Source organism: Poromitra crassiceps (assembly GCF_964638095.1).
Source record: "Poromitra crassiceps genome assembly, chromosome: 1".
Lineage (NCBI taxonomy): Eukaryota > Metazoa > Chordata > Actinopteri > Beryciformes > Melamphaidae > Poromitra > Poromitra crassiceps.
Window position 1 is genome coordinate 100,004,098 of NC_139623.1, and position 16,154 is coordinate 100,020,251.

General features: G+C 46.5%; 1 protein-coding gene across 2 annotated transcripts in view; it reads right to left on the bottom strand.

Moving 5' to 3' along the window:
• The window catches only part of oxr1a (oxidation resistance 1a), a 108,463-nt gene that overhangs the window by 74,106 nt on the left and 18,203 nt on the right, over positions 1-16,154 (bottom strand). For both annotated transcript variants that reach the window (XM_083641743.1, XM_083641742.1), the window contains exon 2: positions 5,912-5,994. In XM_083641743.1, coding sequence (XP_083497869.1) covers positions 5,912-5,994 — 83 coding nt within the window. The remainder of the gene's footprint in view (positions 1-5,911; positions 5,995-16,154) is intronic.

Genomic DNA, 16,154 nt, shown 5'->3' on the forward strand with positions numbered 1-16,154 from the left:
TTTGTCCCATCATGCAATTCTGACCCTAACCCTGAGTGAAACCATTGAGATAAATAAAAATGGAGGGAGGATCTCCATCTCCTGCCTGTATTGTCTATTGAAGCCAAAATCTTCTCACATCAAGAGAACCAGAGTCTGTGCAGTAGCTCCGTTGAGTTAGAACCTCTGAGAGCTCCCCGCCCCTCTGAACTTTCTTATGTAGAGCTGCTGTTTCTAGAATGCGCACAGTGCGTTGTGTATTTATATACAGTCTAGCTCTGTAAATATGACACTTTAAGTTGTAATATTTTTTATCTTGCCAAAAGTAACCAGAAAGATTCCCACTATGAGATCAGTTTATCAAAATGAAAATCTGATTTTCGTTGTCGGAGATTGAGTTGTATCAGCCAGACAAGTCAGACCTCCGGGCTGCTCTCAGCCCGTGCTCTTGTGAAAGTCATTTTTTTTTCTTTTTCTTTTTTTATCAAATTGTACATTATCAGCTTTATTTTAGCATTCAAAAGTAGCGCAAGACCCCTTCCTGGCTCTTCATTGGCTAATGAGTCACGCATTTTGGTCCTCCGCTGACGCCATTCTCCCTCTAAATTGCTCTGGTTCGGACCAATCAGCAACAGATCGGCAGCTATGGGCGGGATTTAGGATTGACGACAGCCAGAGACGTATAATAAAACAGTTGTGAAATCTCCATTCACTCCAATGGACCAGTTCTTTACATAACTTTTGCGAGGATTAAGCTGCACTGTTGAGTTGCAGCAGAATGGACCATATGAAAAGGGCAAGACGTTTACAGAATCAAACAGTATATTATCAGTTTTATTTTATGCATTCAAACATAGCACGAGCCCCCTATTCCCACGCTATGTGAGTCACGTATTTTGGACTTCCGTTGGTGTGTCACTATCTTTTATATTACTCTCGACGACAACGAGAAGCGAGCCCGTGATACACATGATAGACAGATGGTTCATCCAATCACCTGCCAGGTATTTTTTTGAAAGTGCACGCCCCTTTTAAACTGTTTCCCTAGTGAGTTCCCAGATGGTTCTGTGAAACAGACCATCTGGCAGTGTCAGGTTCTGTGGCAATCCCATGCCTGGGCAATGCTACAGCTAGGGGCTGTTATAATAGGAGATGGCATCCCTCTTGTTAACATAAAACATGTAAAAAAGAAAGGGGGTAAAAAAATGGGGGGGGAAGGAATGTATCGCCACTGGCTAGTTAGGATTTAAAGAGAAACAATCTCCTTACTGTTATGTTCCCCCTTGGTTCAATTGAAACAATGAGCACAGCCTCTAGCATGTGGATGGAGCATGTGGTTTAATAGCAGTGAGCTGCTGATGCCTGGTTTGTGTATTCTGCTGCCCTTTATCCCCCTCTTCCCTTCCATGCATTCACCTCTATCCGCTCATCTTCCTCTCCCCTTCCATGCATTCACCTCTATCTGCTCATCTTCCTCTTCCCTCCATGCATTCACCTCTATCCACTCATCTTCCTCTCCCCTTCCATGCATTCACCTCTATCTGCTCATCTTCCTCTCCCCTTCCATGCATACACCTCTATCCACTCATCTTCCTCTTCCCTTCATGCATTCACCTCTATCCACTCATCTTCCTCTTCCCTTCCATGCATTCACCTCTATCCGCTCATCTTCCTCTTCCCTGTATCCCTCCATCCCATCTCCACACCTCGCCCCTCCCATCATTCCTCTACCATCCTCTGGCTCTTCCTCTCTCAGACAGGGAGCTGTGAAAGAGCTGAAAGTAACAGTTGGATCTCCTCTCCTACCCAGCAGTGAATAATGCAATCAGGGTGACTGATTGTCAGGAGGATGTGGAGTTAAGATTGCTGCCGCCGATGTGTGTGCGTGCGTGCGTGTCAATGAATCTACACACACACACCTGGCACTTTTAGTATGACTCATCTAATGCCCGCAACTCCTTTTAATACCCACAGTGTTTCCTGTCGCCCCAACAGCCCAGCAGTAATCAATTCAATATGCAAACAGTGAGTGACCGTGCCACAGACATTACCAGCCATCACCTTCTTCAGCTGTGGGACATTGTTGGAGCATTGTAAAATATGTAAATTGGCGGTTAACTGCATCTAGACATGTTTGTCAAAGTGAGTGAATGAATAAACACTATCCACCTTATTTCTAGCTGCCATGATGCCTGATGGGTGCTTTTCCGCTTCCGGTGTAATAGACTGTTTTACAGTCTATGGTTTAACTTGACAAAAAAAACGTCTGAGGATTTTACAGCAGAGCCATTCTGCTCTACAGCCGTGTCGTTCGGGTGCTGGGATAACGTAATGCATTGTGGGTAGTCGGCTACTGTGGCTAATGCTAGCGGCTAGCGTAATAGTTACTTTACATGGCAGTAAAACACCACTGAATGATCAAATTGATTTAACTTTTAACCATTTCGAGTAACACTGTTTCCATACGGACCCCCAGCGTTGGTTAGTTGTTTATAACGTGACTATATTTATAACTTTTATAACGGACTCCAGCTTCCGGTTTATAATTCGGGTCTGCAGCCGAGTATAACAACGGAAATGGCAAGCTGCAACAATAAGTCACGTTAAACCGGACCTTGTACCCACAATTATTTTTTACAGTTCAAAAATAAGGTGGATAGGCCCCTTTCACAACAACTGTTTTGAGGTGGTAAAGCAGGACGCAAAGCAGGTGTAACCAATAACATTAATGAGGGCCCTGGCACTGGAACAGCTAAATGGAATGGAACCATCTTAATGGTATTGGTTATACCTGCTTTACTTCGTGCTTTACCACCTCAAAACGGTTGCTGTGAAATGGGTCTATGATCCCCACTTTATTACCCAAATACAAACATTCAATGTTAGGGATAGTGACAATATATCGAAATTCAATATATTACAATGCAAAAATATGACAATACATATCATGGGGCATCAAAATTATCAAGTGTTTTAATTGTTTTGTTTGTTTGTTTTGTTAGCAAGCCAATAGCATCACTAGAAAGAGTTGTGACTCAGAAATAAATCTTATTCATGCACAGTCATACTTTGTTGTCATAGAACTTATTTAAAACGCACTGGGTTGGGTGCTGGTGGATCAAAAATACCTTCATCAAGAAAGAAAGGATCCGCACACCTTGAAGCTCCCGTTTCAGCTTTTTGATTGCAGCGTGATGTTTGGAGCCACACAGGCTCTTCCTCAGACGCTTTCTCAATGTCTAGAGAACTTATTGATCACGTCATCATGGTTGTAACGACTCGTGAACCTCACATCGCATATCGTATCTTGAATTAAGCATAATATCGTCCCATCTCTACTCAGTATAGGCTACGTACAGTAATGGGCCTAGTCATAATGATGACTAACCTCCTCATGTTGCTGCAGGAGATGTACAATATCATGGATACTGATCACTTTCTACTTCCTTCCCCAACCTACAAACTAGTCGTTATAACTATAAGCAGTGCCACTAAACAAAATGTAATAAGGTGCTGGGCCAATTATGCTCAGAGCACTGCAACAAGAGTTGGACTGAGTGAGCGGGTAACAGTGGTGTGTAGGGAGGTGCAGGCAAAACAATTACAGCTCAACATAAAACCCATATCTGCAGCAATTTGCTAGTCAGTTCCTGTGGGCCCCCGGCGTTCATGCAAAAATCCAAAATAGAAGCCCAACTGCAGTGTCCTCGGCATGTTAAATTGATGTCTTCCTCGGTCCTTCATTTTCTTTGACTGGCCGCGCTCAAAGTGTCCCCTGCAGGTCTCACCTCTGTCTCTGTCTGTCTGTGTCTTTCCTTTCCCCTCATCCATCTCTGTTGCTCCTATAGAGTTCAAACACTTTTTTAATTGGATGCAGGTCAGCCAATAGCTGGACTTGGCTGACTGGGCTGGCGTTATCAGTGTCTAGGCAGATGGTTTGCAGCTGTTCTGGTTATTTCTCAATAGGAAAAGAGAAGATAGAAAGAAGAGTGTGAGAGGAAGAGGGAGGGGGAGTGAGAGACAGGGTGAGATTATATTGACAAGGTATGGATAAGAGGAAACCCCTCCCTTTTCCTGTGGGCGCTGGGCGACAGATTATAAACGTATCCGCTGGAAAACGAAATAAGGAAACATGGCCGGCCATCCCCCGAACACAGGAGACGAGTTTAAGATAAAGCTGCTTGTCAATGTGGGGATGCTGTGGAGGAGAGAGGGAGCAGAGAGACTGCCGTGGCACACTGGAGGAGGGAGGGAGCAGAGAGACTGCTGTGGCACACTGGAGGAGGGAGCAGAGAGACTGCCGTGGCACACATCAGAGTGCCACGGCGGCACTCTGATGGTTGGTCACACCGCCTAAAACACCCTCCGAGGGCCCCGGCCTCTCCAGCCTCCCCAGCCTCCTCAGCCTCCTCAGCCTCCTCGCTCCGTGCTGCACGCAGCATGTCAAGCTACTGGACACAATCATTGGCAGTGCTCGATCCATCCATCACACAATCAGCAATCCATGAGAGAGAGAGAGAGGGAGAGAGAGAGAGAGAGAGAGAGAGAGAGAGAGAGAGAGAGAGAGAGAGAGAGAGAGAGAGAGAGAGAGAGATGCATGACAGGCAGAGGGAGATGATTACTTATGCTGTGTGATTGAGATATGAGCCCCTACATCTACTGTTTTTTCAAAAGCGCTCCCTGCCCATTTCTCTTTCTCACTCTTCTGTCCACCGTCAAGACCATGACAAAGTGCTTGGGCTTTCACAAGTATCCTGTTGGAACGGGCTAGGCTGTTAACGCCCTGGCAAGGAAAACAAGGACCTTGTCAATCAGTGGTTCTTGGTTGACAGCCGGTTTGGAGGGGGGTGTGTGGTGGAGGTGTCGTAGGTGCTGGAGATGGGGGAGGGGAGCCAATCACAACAAAGCTCAAGAGGAACGACCGGAGAGCCCAGATACTGTGCCAGTGGAGGCTACACTTCAGGACATAAGGGGAGTGACTGTCAAAACAGAAAGGAGAGGTGTTGTCGAGGCGGAGAGACTGAAATGTCAGAGCCCAAAAATCTATCTGGTGTAGAACCGGCCACCAGCCCTGTCCTCCCTCGCCGTCCCTATGCTTATCCCCTCTGTTCTCCTTCCTCTTCCTCTCTCCTCCACAGGCAGACAGTCAGAGCTCAGCCACAGCATTAAGCCCCGCTCCTCGCTGTTGCCACGGAGAGGCGAGGAAAAGCAGCTGGATTTGAGGGTCATTTCAAGAACACAACCAGGCAAGGCAGAGACGGGCTCCATTTTCAGTTCACGGCGCTCTCTCTACCCCTCTCTCTCAATCACCTCCCCTCCCCTTCTCTTCTCCAACACAACAGCTAAATCAATAGAAATGACAACGCAGTTGGAAGGTCATTCATGAGCAGAGTGCTGGAATGCTCGCTGATTGGTGACACAGAAAACGAATGGAAAAACAAACACACATCCTGCCAGCAGTCCTCCCCCTCGGTTCTGCCCTCGTCCGGCTGGAGAAACGTACAGGGCAGCTACGATGTCTCTCTCCTCTCCTGTCGACATGCAAAACGGGGTGCTGCGCTGCTGTATGGCATGTCTTTAACAACAGAGCAGGCGTTAGAATAGGCTGTCTGTCAGCTGCCACAGCCTGTCCGTCTGTGGACACACACAAGCTCCTCTTTATGTAAACAGTGGCTGAATGAGGCACACGTGTTACACTGGCAAAATACAGAAAACGCTTCTCCCCCTCACTACTGACATAGCGAGCATGGTGCCTTCACAACACAGCCGCTACAGCTAGGATATCACTGAAGCTACTCAGGGCTAAGCCGACGGCCAGCACAGAAACAGCAGCAGCACCAGAGAGGAAGGAGCAGAAAAACACATCATGACAAACACACATACTGTACATACAGAGACACACACAGACCAGTTGATCTGCTGCGTTACTCACAGAATATTCAATGGTCCCTTTGGGTCTCTGGAACGACATGCGCCTCCCATCCTTCTTCTCTGGGGTCTTCTTCTGGCCAGTATCTGAAAGCAAGCGAGGCAGGGTACGCATTACATTCATGTTCCTCTCTCCCCAGCTTGTCACAAGCTGCCGTTTCCCAGCCCCGTGGGTAGACAGCTCATTCGTCAACAGTGAGCGAGCCAGCCAGCCAGCCAGCAATGTGAGCTGTGAGCGCCGTACCACTTTCTCTCTCCCTCTCTCTCCCTCTGTCTGTTTCTACCGCTCTGCTCTCTCCTAAGCTCTCTCGCTCGTGCGCGCGCTGTCCTTCTCTCGCTCGCACTCTGTCTCTCTCCTCCTAGCCCACCACACAGCGCAATGACAGCCGTTGAATGCAGTTCACCTTGCCTTCCCCCTGTTGCCTCTCACAGCAGACAGAGACCAACCTGACCTCCATCAGGACGCTGTTGAGGACGAGAGCCTGGAACTGAGAGGACTTGCTGGGAGAAGATGGCTGGGGGGAGGGGGGGGGGGGGGCGCTAAGGTGGGAGATGGAGAAGAGAGAGGGTGGGGGCTAAACCAGAGAGTGGTTGGATAAGAAAGGAGGGTTTGGAGTCACTGTGGATGGGTTAATGCAGAGTGGAGAAGAGGGAGCTGAAGAGGGGGGAAATTAATGTGAGGTTAAGGATAAAGGATGGGATTTCTCAGGTTTGTAGGAGACACAGATTCCATTAATTTTCAAAAGGACATTTGTTTGTGTTTTCTACCTTTGTGTGTTCCTGACCAAATCCCAGAAGAATGAAGGTGGTGGCGGGTAAGACTTGAAAGTAACAGGTAGGAAACTGGTGGGGTTGGAAAGTGGAGACGAAGAGTTCGATACAGTGTGGAGGGAAAATAGGAGAGGATTGGGATGAAGTGGTCTAAGGCAGAAGATACAGAACATGGAAGGCATTCAGTGCTTAATGAGGGCTGGCCAATGCGGGATTTCAGATGGACAAAAGGATAGATGAGATGGAAGTACAGAAGACAACGAAAGTGGGGGGGTGGCAATGGAACTAGGTGGTAGAAGAAGGCACATGAAGGGGATGGGGGGTTGGGAGAAGATGGGAGAGGATGCACCAGCATGAAGGCTGAGGGTGGATGGGATAGACTGTAGAGCCAGGAGATGAAAGACAGAGAAGAAGATAGGATGGGAGATGAAAGAGATTGGAAGGAGACTCTTGGTAATGGAGAAACTAGATAAGGGGAGGAGATTGGTCTCTGACTAGGCCACAGAGCTAAGTACAAGGAGCAAATTATCTCAGGGGGTGGGGCGTACTATGGCTATGGCATCACCAAGAAGAGTTCTATTTAAGACTGGACCTAGTCTAGTAGTGTAGCGGTAAAATCGCGAGGGGCACAGGTTCGCATCCTCGTGTTACCTCCAGCTTGGTCGGGCGTCCATACAGGCACAATTGGCCCATGTCTGCGGGAGGGAAGCCGTTTTGAGGGTATTTGTCCTGGTCGCTGCACTAGAGCCTCCTCTGGTCGGTCTGTTCAGAGGGAAGGGAACTGGTTGGAATAGTGTAATCCTCCCACGTGCTACATCCTACTGGTGGCGGCTGTAGCTCAGGAGGTAGAGCGGGTCGTCCACTAATCGCTTTGGATAAAAGAGGTCGGTGGTTCGATTCCCGGCTCCTCCAGTCTGCATGTCGAAGTGTCCTTGGGCAAGACACTGAACCCCAAATTGCTCCCGTTGGTGTGCCAGCACCCTGCATGGTAGCCTGCCGCCATCGGTGTGTGAATGGGTGAATGTACCTACTGACTGTAAAGCGCTTTGGATAAAAGCGCTATATAAATGCAGGCCATTTACCATTTACTGGTGAGGCTCCAGCTGTCAGGTGAAGAGGAGCAGCTGGCTACTGCTCATGTGTCGGAGGAAGCAGGGTGCTAGTTTCGGCTCTCCCCAGATTGGCAGAGGGTGGAGCAGTGACCGAGGCAGCAGGGGGAATAATTGGCGTAGTACAATTGGGGACAAAATGGGATAAAAAAAAAAGAGTGTACCTGTAAGGAGAGTTAGAATAAGGGCAGGAGGTCACTCTTTGACTTTGAGTTGGGTTGACAGGTTTACGATGTATGCGTGTCATCTGACGGTCAGATGTCTTGCTTTGCCGGGTGCTGCCATTGAGCGATAAGTCCCTTTCCTTGTGTTTTTGTCATCAAGTATCTCAGAGAGTCACAACATGAGTCATACAGCAGTGTTGCTATTTGTGGGGCTCAGGCCTGCCTGGCAGATAAAGGGAGGGGAAGGGGGTCAGGGCTGCTTCAGGTATAAATATCAGTCGAGATGAAAATACAATGGCTTCCATTCATGAAATGTACAATAGGCTACTGTACAAAAATGACCTGTAGTGCCATGAAAGCCTTGGATAGGGAGTTTTCAGAGTGCACACAATGGGCAAACATGCAAACTGCGGGTGTGCACCCATTCACTTTACTCAGTATCAAAATGAAAACCATGGGAATGGGATGAATGCTGTACTTTCAGTAAGGCTAGGATGTAGGAACATACAAACTGTAGCTGTGGATTGGAGATAACAAAATTGCATTTTGGGCGCTATTTGGAGGCAACTTGTCATAACGGACATCCCATGCCTTCATGTTATGAAATATAATCCATTGTGTTTCTGTTGGATTCCAGGTCACGGCAGTACAACAGACTGCATGCAGCCAGTCAATAAACAGTGGAGGTGTAGATCTGCTTTGTTAGTTGTAGAATTACAAAAACAATAAAGATTTGTGCCATTGTGTGTGTGTGTGTGTGTGTGTGTGTGTGTGTGTGTGTGTGTGTGTGTGTGTGTGTGTGTGTGTGTGTGTGTGTGTGTGTGTGTGTGTGTGTGTGTGTGTGTGTGTGTATCTTCTCTCATAGCCTGCCTCATGTGCTTATACACAATTGTCAACACTAACCCAATACAAGCTGTGCATGATCAGGGCTAACACAAGATCATGCTCAAATGCCCCAGATTCCCAAATAAGAGAATGAGAGGAGTGGGAGACAGCGAGAGAGAGAGAGAGGTACGGAGAGCGAGAGAGAGAGAGGAGAGAGAGAGAGAGAGAGAGAGGTACGGAGAGCGAGAGAGAGAGAGAGAGAGAGGTACGGAGAGCGAGAGAGGTACGGAGAGCGAGAGAGAGAGAGAGAGAGAGAGAGAGGTACGGAGAGGTGAGAGAGAGAGAGAGAGAGGTACGGAGAGCGAGAGAGAGAGAGGTACGGAGAGCGAGAGAGAGAGAGGTACGGAGAGCGAGAGAGAGAGAGGTACGGAGAGCGAGAGAGAGAGAGAGAGGAGAGAGCTATGCATTAGCAGCTGCAGGGCTGTTTGCACATGGTGAGGCAGTGATTGGTCTAAAATTAAACCTCACCATGGATGGTGGCACAAGAAATGGGCATTTTCTTCACACTGGCAGACGCACAGCAGCGCTCAGCACAGGGGCGTCTTCAATAACTGGCTCTGCTTTCATCCCGCTCCATAGGAAACCAGGAGCATCTGCCGTCCCTAAATAAGCCCTGCTTTTATAGTACCAAGCTACTTGCCAAGCTACAGCCTGTTTGTTTTATAGAATCAATTCAAAATTCGATGTCAAAGAATTTCGATTTTCAAAAGTGCGAAGCACACTTTTGCAGCCAGCGTCCAAGCTGGTAAGGGATTTTTCCTTTTCCCGCCCTATTTTGATAGTGTTGTTTGTTGTTGTTTATTGTTTTTGTGAAGCACCTCCTGGAAAGTAACTCATCTAATCATTCATTCATTGACTCACGGTTAGCCCCTCTGCCCCTTGTGGTTATTAGGAGGCATGGCATGACACGGCACACGGCATGCTGAGAATCACTGTTTGGTTTGCAATACTGTACTGCTAAACCAGGGGTGGGCAACTATTTTTCATGGGGGGCCACATGAGAAACCCAGATTGTTGCCGGGGCCGAACAAATATTGTCATGCCGTAACCAGTGGGCATTTCAGCCTGCCTATTTTTGACGCCTATGCGGAAATTGCATTCTTTCAAATGGCCAGTGGGGGTCGCAGCTTGTGTAGCACTCCCGGGAACATCCATTCAACTATATGGGAAACGAGCCAACTTCTCTCTCGGTCTAGGTCTTAAATAAACACTTTCCAAATTAGTGTATGGTCTGAAAAAACAATTTCAAGTCTTTTTCATGCTCTAACGCGCTCCGTTTTCCAAATGATAGCCCCATTTCGAGGAAAATTGACGACAAACATCGGATAATAAGAACAGTAATACTTCCGACCGGTAGAGGCAGCAATGTGCCACAAGGCATCAGGTAGCAAGTAATAGTTGAGCAAATTATCAGAAAATAGCGTTACTTTATGATATTCTAATAATGTTAGTAGACACACGTAACTATATAGATACCATACATCTAACGTCCATAACATGGCGGACCATTTAACTCATTGAATGCCAAGGACGGACATGTTCGTCATTTCAATTAGTAACGTAGAGTGCCAAGGACGGACATGTTCGTCAATTGCGTTTTTTGACGGTGGGGCGTCGATCAAAGCCTTCTGCCTCTGATGTACAAATATTATAGCTATTGGATGTGTCTAACCTATTTTACAGAACCCTTAGGTGGCGACAGTGCTCTCCACATAACAGAAAGGCAAGGAAAAAACAAAGAAGAAGTCGTTATGGAAACGGAAATCGCATCGCATCCGTATGCATCGATATGCTGAAGCACGTTACTGCAGCTGTGCCTGCAGCAGCCAATCTGCTCCCACAATTGAGCCGCTCCGTGTCGGTTGCGACAGCACGACAGCACATCCACACCGTGGAGTTGTTATTCTCAACTGGAAGCATCGTTGCCGGTGACAAACACACGCGGAACGCTGTAAAAAAGCCTGGCTGTTCCGCACCCTTCACTGTGCGCACAGCAAACTCAGCAGAGAGCCACCACAGACAGGAGGAGGAGTGTGCAGTTGAGGCGAGGCGGGGCGGGGCGGGGGGGGGGGGAGGGGGCACGCAGAGCAGCACACACACAACACCCAGACAGACCCAGGCAGCAGGACAGGATTGACAAACGCAAGCCAGAATATCCGATACCCACCAGCAGCAAATCAAAACCAGCAAGAAGCTGCAACCAGCAGCGCACGCAGGGGCCAGCGCTGCTGGTTGTAGCTAAAAATATTATTCTGCCAAACAAAATTCCCTGGCCTAAACTGTTTTATTGAAGGAAATTATTTTTGAGGTGTGACTACATTAGAAAAGATTAGCTTCAGAGTCAGTGATGTGCTTGAAATGATTAATTTCACAAAAGGCCAATTATCTCAGCTTCTAGAAAAAAATTGCTTTTTTTGGATGAATCAAGCTATCTTCTCCGGCTCATAACTAAAGAACGGAAAATGGGATCAATAAACTTTTTTTTGCAGATGATAGAATAGAGTCTCATCGTTCTTTGTGCGTGTTCAGTGTTTACATAGTAATATCACACAATATTCTGTGGGCCTCGAGAAATCACTGAAAACGCTCTGAAACTCTGGCACTGGGAGCGTCCGTTCTCCAAAAGTGGCTGGCACTCAATGAGTTAATGTTATTTATACCGTTAGATAAAGCCTTAAGCCTTCTCTGTATTCAGACATTCAGACCATTGGATTCAGCACAGAAACCGGAGTACGTTATAACATTTTAAATAGAGTCACGTTATAAACAACTAACCAACGCTGGGGGTCCGTATGGAAACAGTGTTACTCAAAATGGTTAAAAGTTAAATCAATTTGGTCATTCAGTGCCGTTTTACTGCAATGTAAAGTAAGTAGCGTTAGCCGCTACCATTAGCCAAAGTAGCTGACTACCCATAATGCATTACGGCGATAAGGGAGACAGAGCAAATTCGGAAACTCCCCCGGCAGCCGCTAGGGGCAGCCGCCCCCTCCCCTCGTACTTCCGTGTAGCATTCATTCATTCAACCAATCAAACGAAATCAAGCAATATCCGGAAGTGAGCTTCATTTTGCTGTGTCAAAGTCAATGAGCTATGTTGGTCCATTATATATAGGTCAATTGCCGTAACCCATGGATGGGCAACTTTGATGATAGAGAGGGCCCCAAAAAAAAATCCTCGTTACCAGATTTTGCTGAGGGCTGAACGGCGCCAGCGTGAAACATTTGGGGCATTTGAAGCCAGGTTTAGAGGAATAACTCATTTTAAATTAACATTTGTGATGTCATTATTCAGTCCACCAATATTTGATCATTTTCTCACTCACTCCTATGTCACCACCTGCTCTCCCTGCAGGGCTTGAAATTAACTTTTTTGACCACCTGCCAATATGGCTGCTAGATTTTAAAGTTACCAGCCAATTAGAATTTCCACTAGCTAAAATGTTTTTCTTGAAATAAACCAGAATATGAGTGGGTTAATTTAAGCATAAGTATCAGTAAGTGGCCCGGGATTCTCAAAGCCTGTGTTGAGGGTCACACAAGAACAAAAATGCACTCTTGAAGCTAAATAAATCCAAAACCAACGAGTTAATTATTTAAATGTTTACTTCAATGTAGAACAGTCATTTCTTACACATGAGATTACTTTTAGCCTTTTAGCCATAAAGATTATTGAAAGATATTCCATATTCCAGACTGAAATGCTATAACAGAAGTAGAGTATTGGCCAGAATGACATGAACATTTGGAAACTTATTCAGCGGGTATATTGCATGTTGCCTTCAGATGCATTGTACAAAAAAAAAGAAAAAAAAGAAATTGCAATTCCATCGCGGGCCACACAGGAGGCCCCGGCGGGGGCCGTATTTTGCCCATGTGTGTGCTAAACTGTAGTGCTTTGCATCGATGATACCGTTTGTCCCTGTTAAACATAATTTCTTGTATGGTAAATTAATGCATTGAGACAGCATGGTATAACTTGCTCAAAATGGCAGAATCCGGAGCATTTGGAGATACAGAGGGCGCTGATGAAAAACCGTGGAGAAACAAGCCTGTGGCCGTTGCCAGTACAGATAAAGAAAATGCAGTTATTGTATCTTTGCTTAACAGTGCTGTGGAAAAAAATATAATAGAGTTGAGCCAAGGACACTACTGTAGTTATCTAATTTGAGTTCAACCGATTGAAACAATGACCACAGTGTCAATGATTTGACTGTTGCCATTTCCCATCAAGAACATTTGATTTGCTGTATTATGGCTTGAACTAATAACACAGCCACACTGAGTCAACTGTGAGTCCAGCTGTACGATTGGACTGTTGAAAGGAGCTGCTGTGTGTCAGCAAAACAAAGGCTTCCTCTCACTGTGCTGGGATGTAAACGGTCACAAGGACTGGTGCCTGTCCCAGCAACACAGATGACTAGGAAAATGCATGATGATGACTGCAACCGAGCCATGGCCCTCCACACTGCCTCACAGCTAGCTAGCCTCCATAACATGGCACGCTACAGCTCAGCGGTTCACAGTGTGAGCTTCATCCTTGACCTTGAGGGGGTGCCAGGGGTTCTCCAGCACAACAACGGATAGTTTGATTTCCTTATCATTTTATTCACTAGAGATTACTCCAATTAGAAAACATATAAGAATGGCTATTCTAATCATGGACTCCAACTATAATTATCTCTACTGTAGACAGTTATACAATTTAATTTGACAATCTAATTTGAATTAAAAAACAAAACATTTTTCCATATCGAGTCCCTGAGATGTGTGATACATTTCTGACATACAGCTACTGTACTTGGGGACACAAGAAAAGTTCCAGAGAAATGACTCATTGATTAGAGAACCATCTCATCTTCTCCGTATAAAAATGGTGGGAGAATGCTTCATGGTCCTGCTGCCATCTTTAGCCAGTCCAAGAATGTGTTTGCTGAGTGTAGGGCTGAGGGGCAGGCAGGCAGTGGAGCGCTACAACTGCTCACGCTGGACTGATAGAGATTAGTGCAGTTACAGCCCGGCAGATCAGCTCACTTTATTTTTCGCTGGCACCCTGGTACCGCTCCCGAGCACACTTGTCCCCAAATTGACCCCGGTTTCGGAACATTTGACGAGTGTGAACGTTGCGTTCCGTTCCGTTACGAGTGTGAAAGCCAACCGTTCCGAACCACATACAGTAGACAACGTGCGAGGATAAACTCCAGGCATAGTTGATGACGCAAGTGCACTCTGTTCCGTTTCCGAGCGAGGAAGAAATGCTGTAATGTCAAAGCTGACCAGCGGGGGAGGCAATCGTTCCCGGGTGCGGAACAGAACGGAACGAAAGCAATCATTCCCAGTGAGAAAGCAGCAAACCTTTCAATCAGGATGTTAATTTGGCCAATTGTATGTAACATACCAAATAAAAGCAAACTGCAATGTCTAAGAATGCAACGCCATGTAACTGGCTCGTTAAGTCTCGCATTCCAGGGAATTACGTTAACGTCTGCGGGTCTTATAGCTGGTCTTATAGCTGGCTCGAGCGCTCGGAGGAGAGAAAACTATCTGAAGCTTTCTTTGTTGGAGTCCAGGTATGTTTTACAAGAAAGTGCTCGTCATTGTCGACGATAACGTTATCTGACCTGGCTAACAGTGGATACTCGCTTGCTTGCTGTGTACCGGCTCAAAGTAGTAGGCTATGTTCTTTGTTTTACCCCCTGCACTGTCTGCGACAAAAACAACTCTCTTATTTTGCGCCATGACCGCCGGAAGTGTTAACAGGACCCGGAAGAATTTGGCCCACTGTAAGGTCTGAACATAAGGTGAATAGGAGAACGCCAGGATTGGGGGGGGGGTTTGTGTTTCCCCCCGTTTTGGGCGTGGTTTCTGAATGATGATGCACTTCGCAGTGTCTCTATGGGAGTGTAAAACATATACAGTATATAGATATACTATGACAACAGATATGGTATGGGAGAGTAAAACATATTGCAGTATATATATACAATGATAATAGATATGCTATGGGAGAGTAAAACATGTATGTACTGCACATTTAAGAGAAACAAGTCATGCAGTACAAAACAAAAATAAAGAGGCTCTTAAATGCAGGTCCACAATGTTGGGTTAGGAGGGATGGATTGAGAGTCATTACTTCTGACTTGAAGGCACCAGTCTGTGAAAAGAACAGTCTGTTTGGTTAGTCTGTGAAAAGAACAGTCTGTTTGGTCAGTGCAGTCTGTGAAAAGAACAGTCAGTTTGGTTAGTCTGTGAAAAGAACAGTCTGTTTGGTCAGTGCAGTCTGTGAAAAGAACAGTCTGTTTGGTCAGTGCAGTCTGTGAAAAGAACAGTCTGTTTGGTCAGTGCAGTCTGTGAAAAGAACAGTCGGTTTGGTCAGTGCAGTCTGTGAAAAGAACAGTCGGTTTGGTCAGTGCAGTCTGTGAAAAGAACAGTCGGTTTGGTCAGTGCAGTCTGTGAAAAGAACAGTCGGTTTGGTCAGTGCAGTCTGTGAAAAGAACAGTCAGTTTGGTTAGGCCTTGGCCACACTGATCCGTCAGAAACAGATAGACGGATAGATTTATGTCCGTTGCATGTACAAGTAACCTACTTGTACAGCAGGTGGCGGTAAGCACCTTGAAGGTGTCAGCGACCCGCCTATAAACCGAGAGGAGAAGAAAGCTGGCGTCAGCTAGCTGTTAGCTCTGTGTGCTACGTTACTTATGTGGCAATAAAATGCCACCCAATGACCAGATTAGATGGTGAAATCAGACGGTGACACTGACTATCACGTTGTACAACAGCGGGATGGTGTACACAGCATTAATTATAGCCTCCTTCACTGCCTCGGCCGCCATCTTCTTTGAAAAGTTGAAACAAATCTCGGAACGCCTCCTCTCGAGACCTCGACTCTGATTGGCTAAACGGACAGTGACTATCCGACCATCCGACCATCCGATACGTCCATCCAGAAAAAGTTCATCCCTCTTCAACTTTCTGTCCATCAAAACGTATGCAAATTTTCTGGATACGTACGCTTCTGAGTGCTCCACGGACAGTCGGACAGCTGTCATTGAAAATGAATGGAAGTGAACAGAGAAATGAACGCACACGGACAGACACCACGGATCAGTGTGGCCAAGGCCTTAGTCTGTGAAAAGAACAGTCTGTTTGGTCAGTGCAGTCTGTGAAAAGAACAGTCTGTTTGGTCAGTGCAGTCTGTGAAATGAACAGTCTGTTTGGTCAGTGCAGTCTGTGAAATGAACAGTCTGTTTGATCAGTCTGTGAAAGGAACAGTCTGTTTGGTCAGTGCAGTCTGTGAAAAGAACAGTCTGTTTGATCAG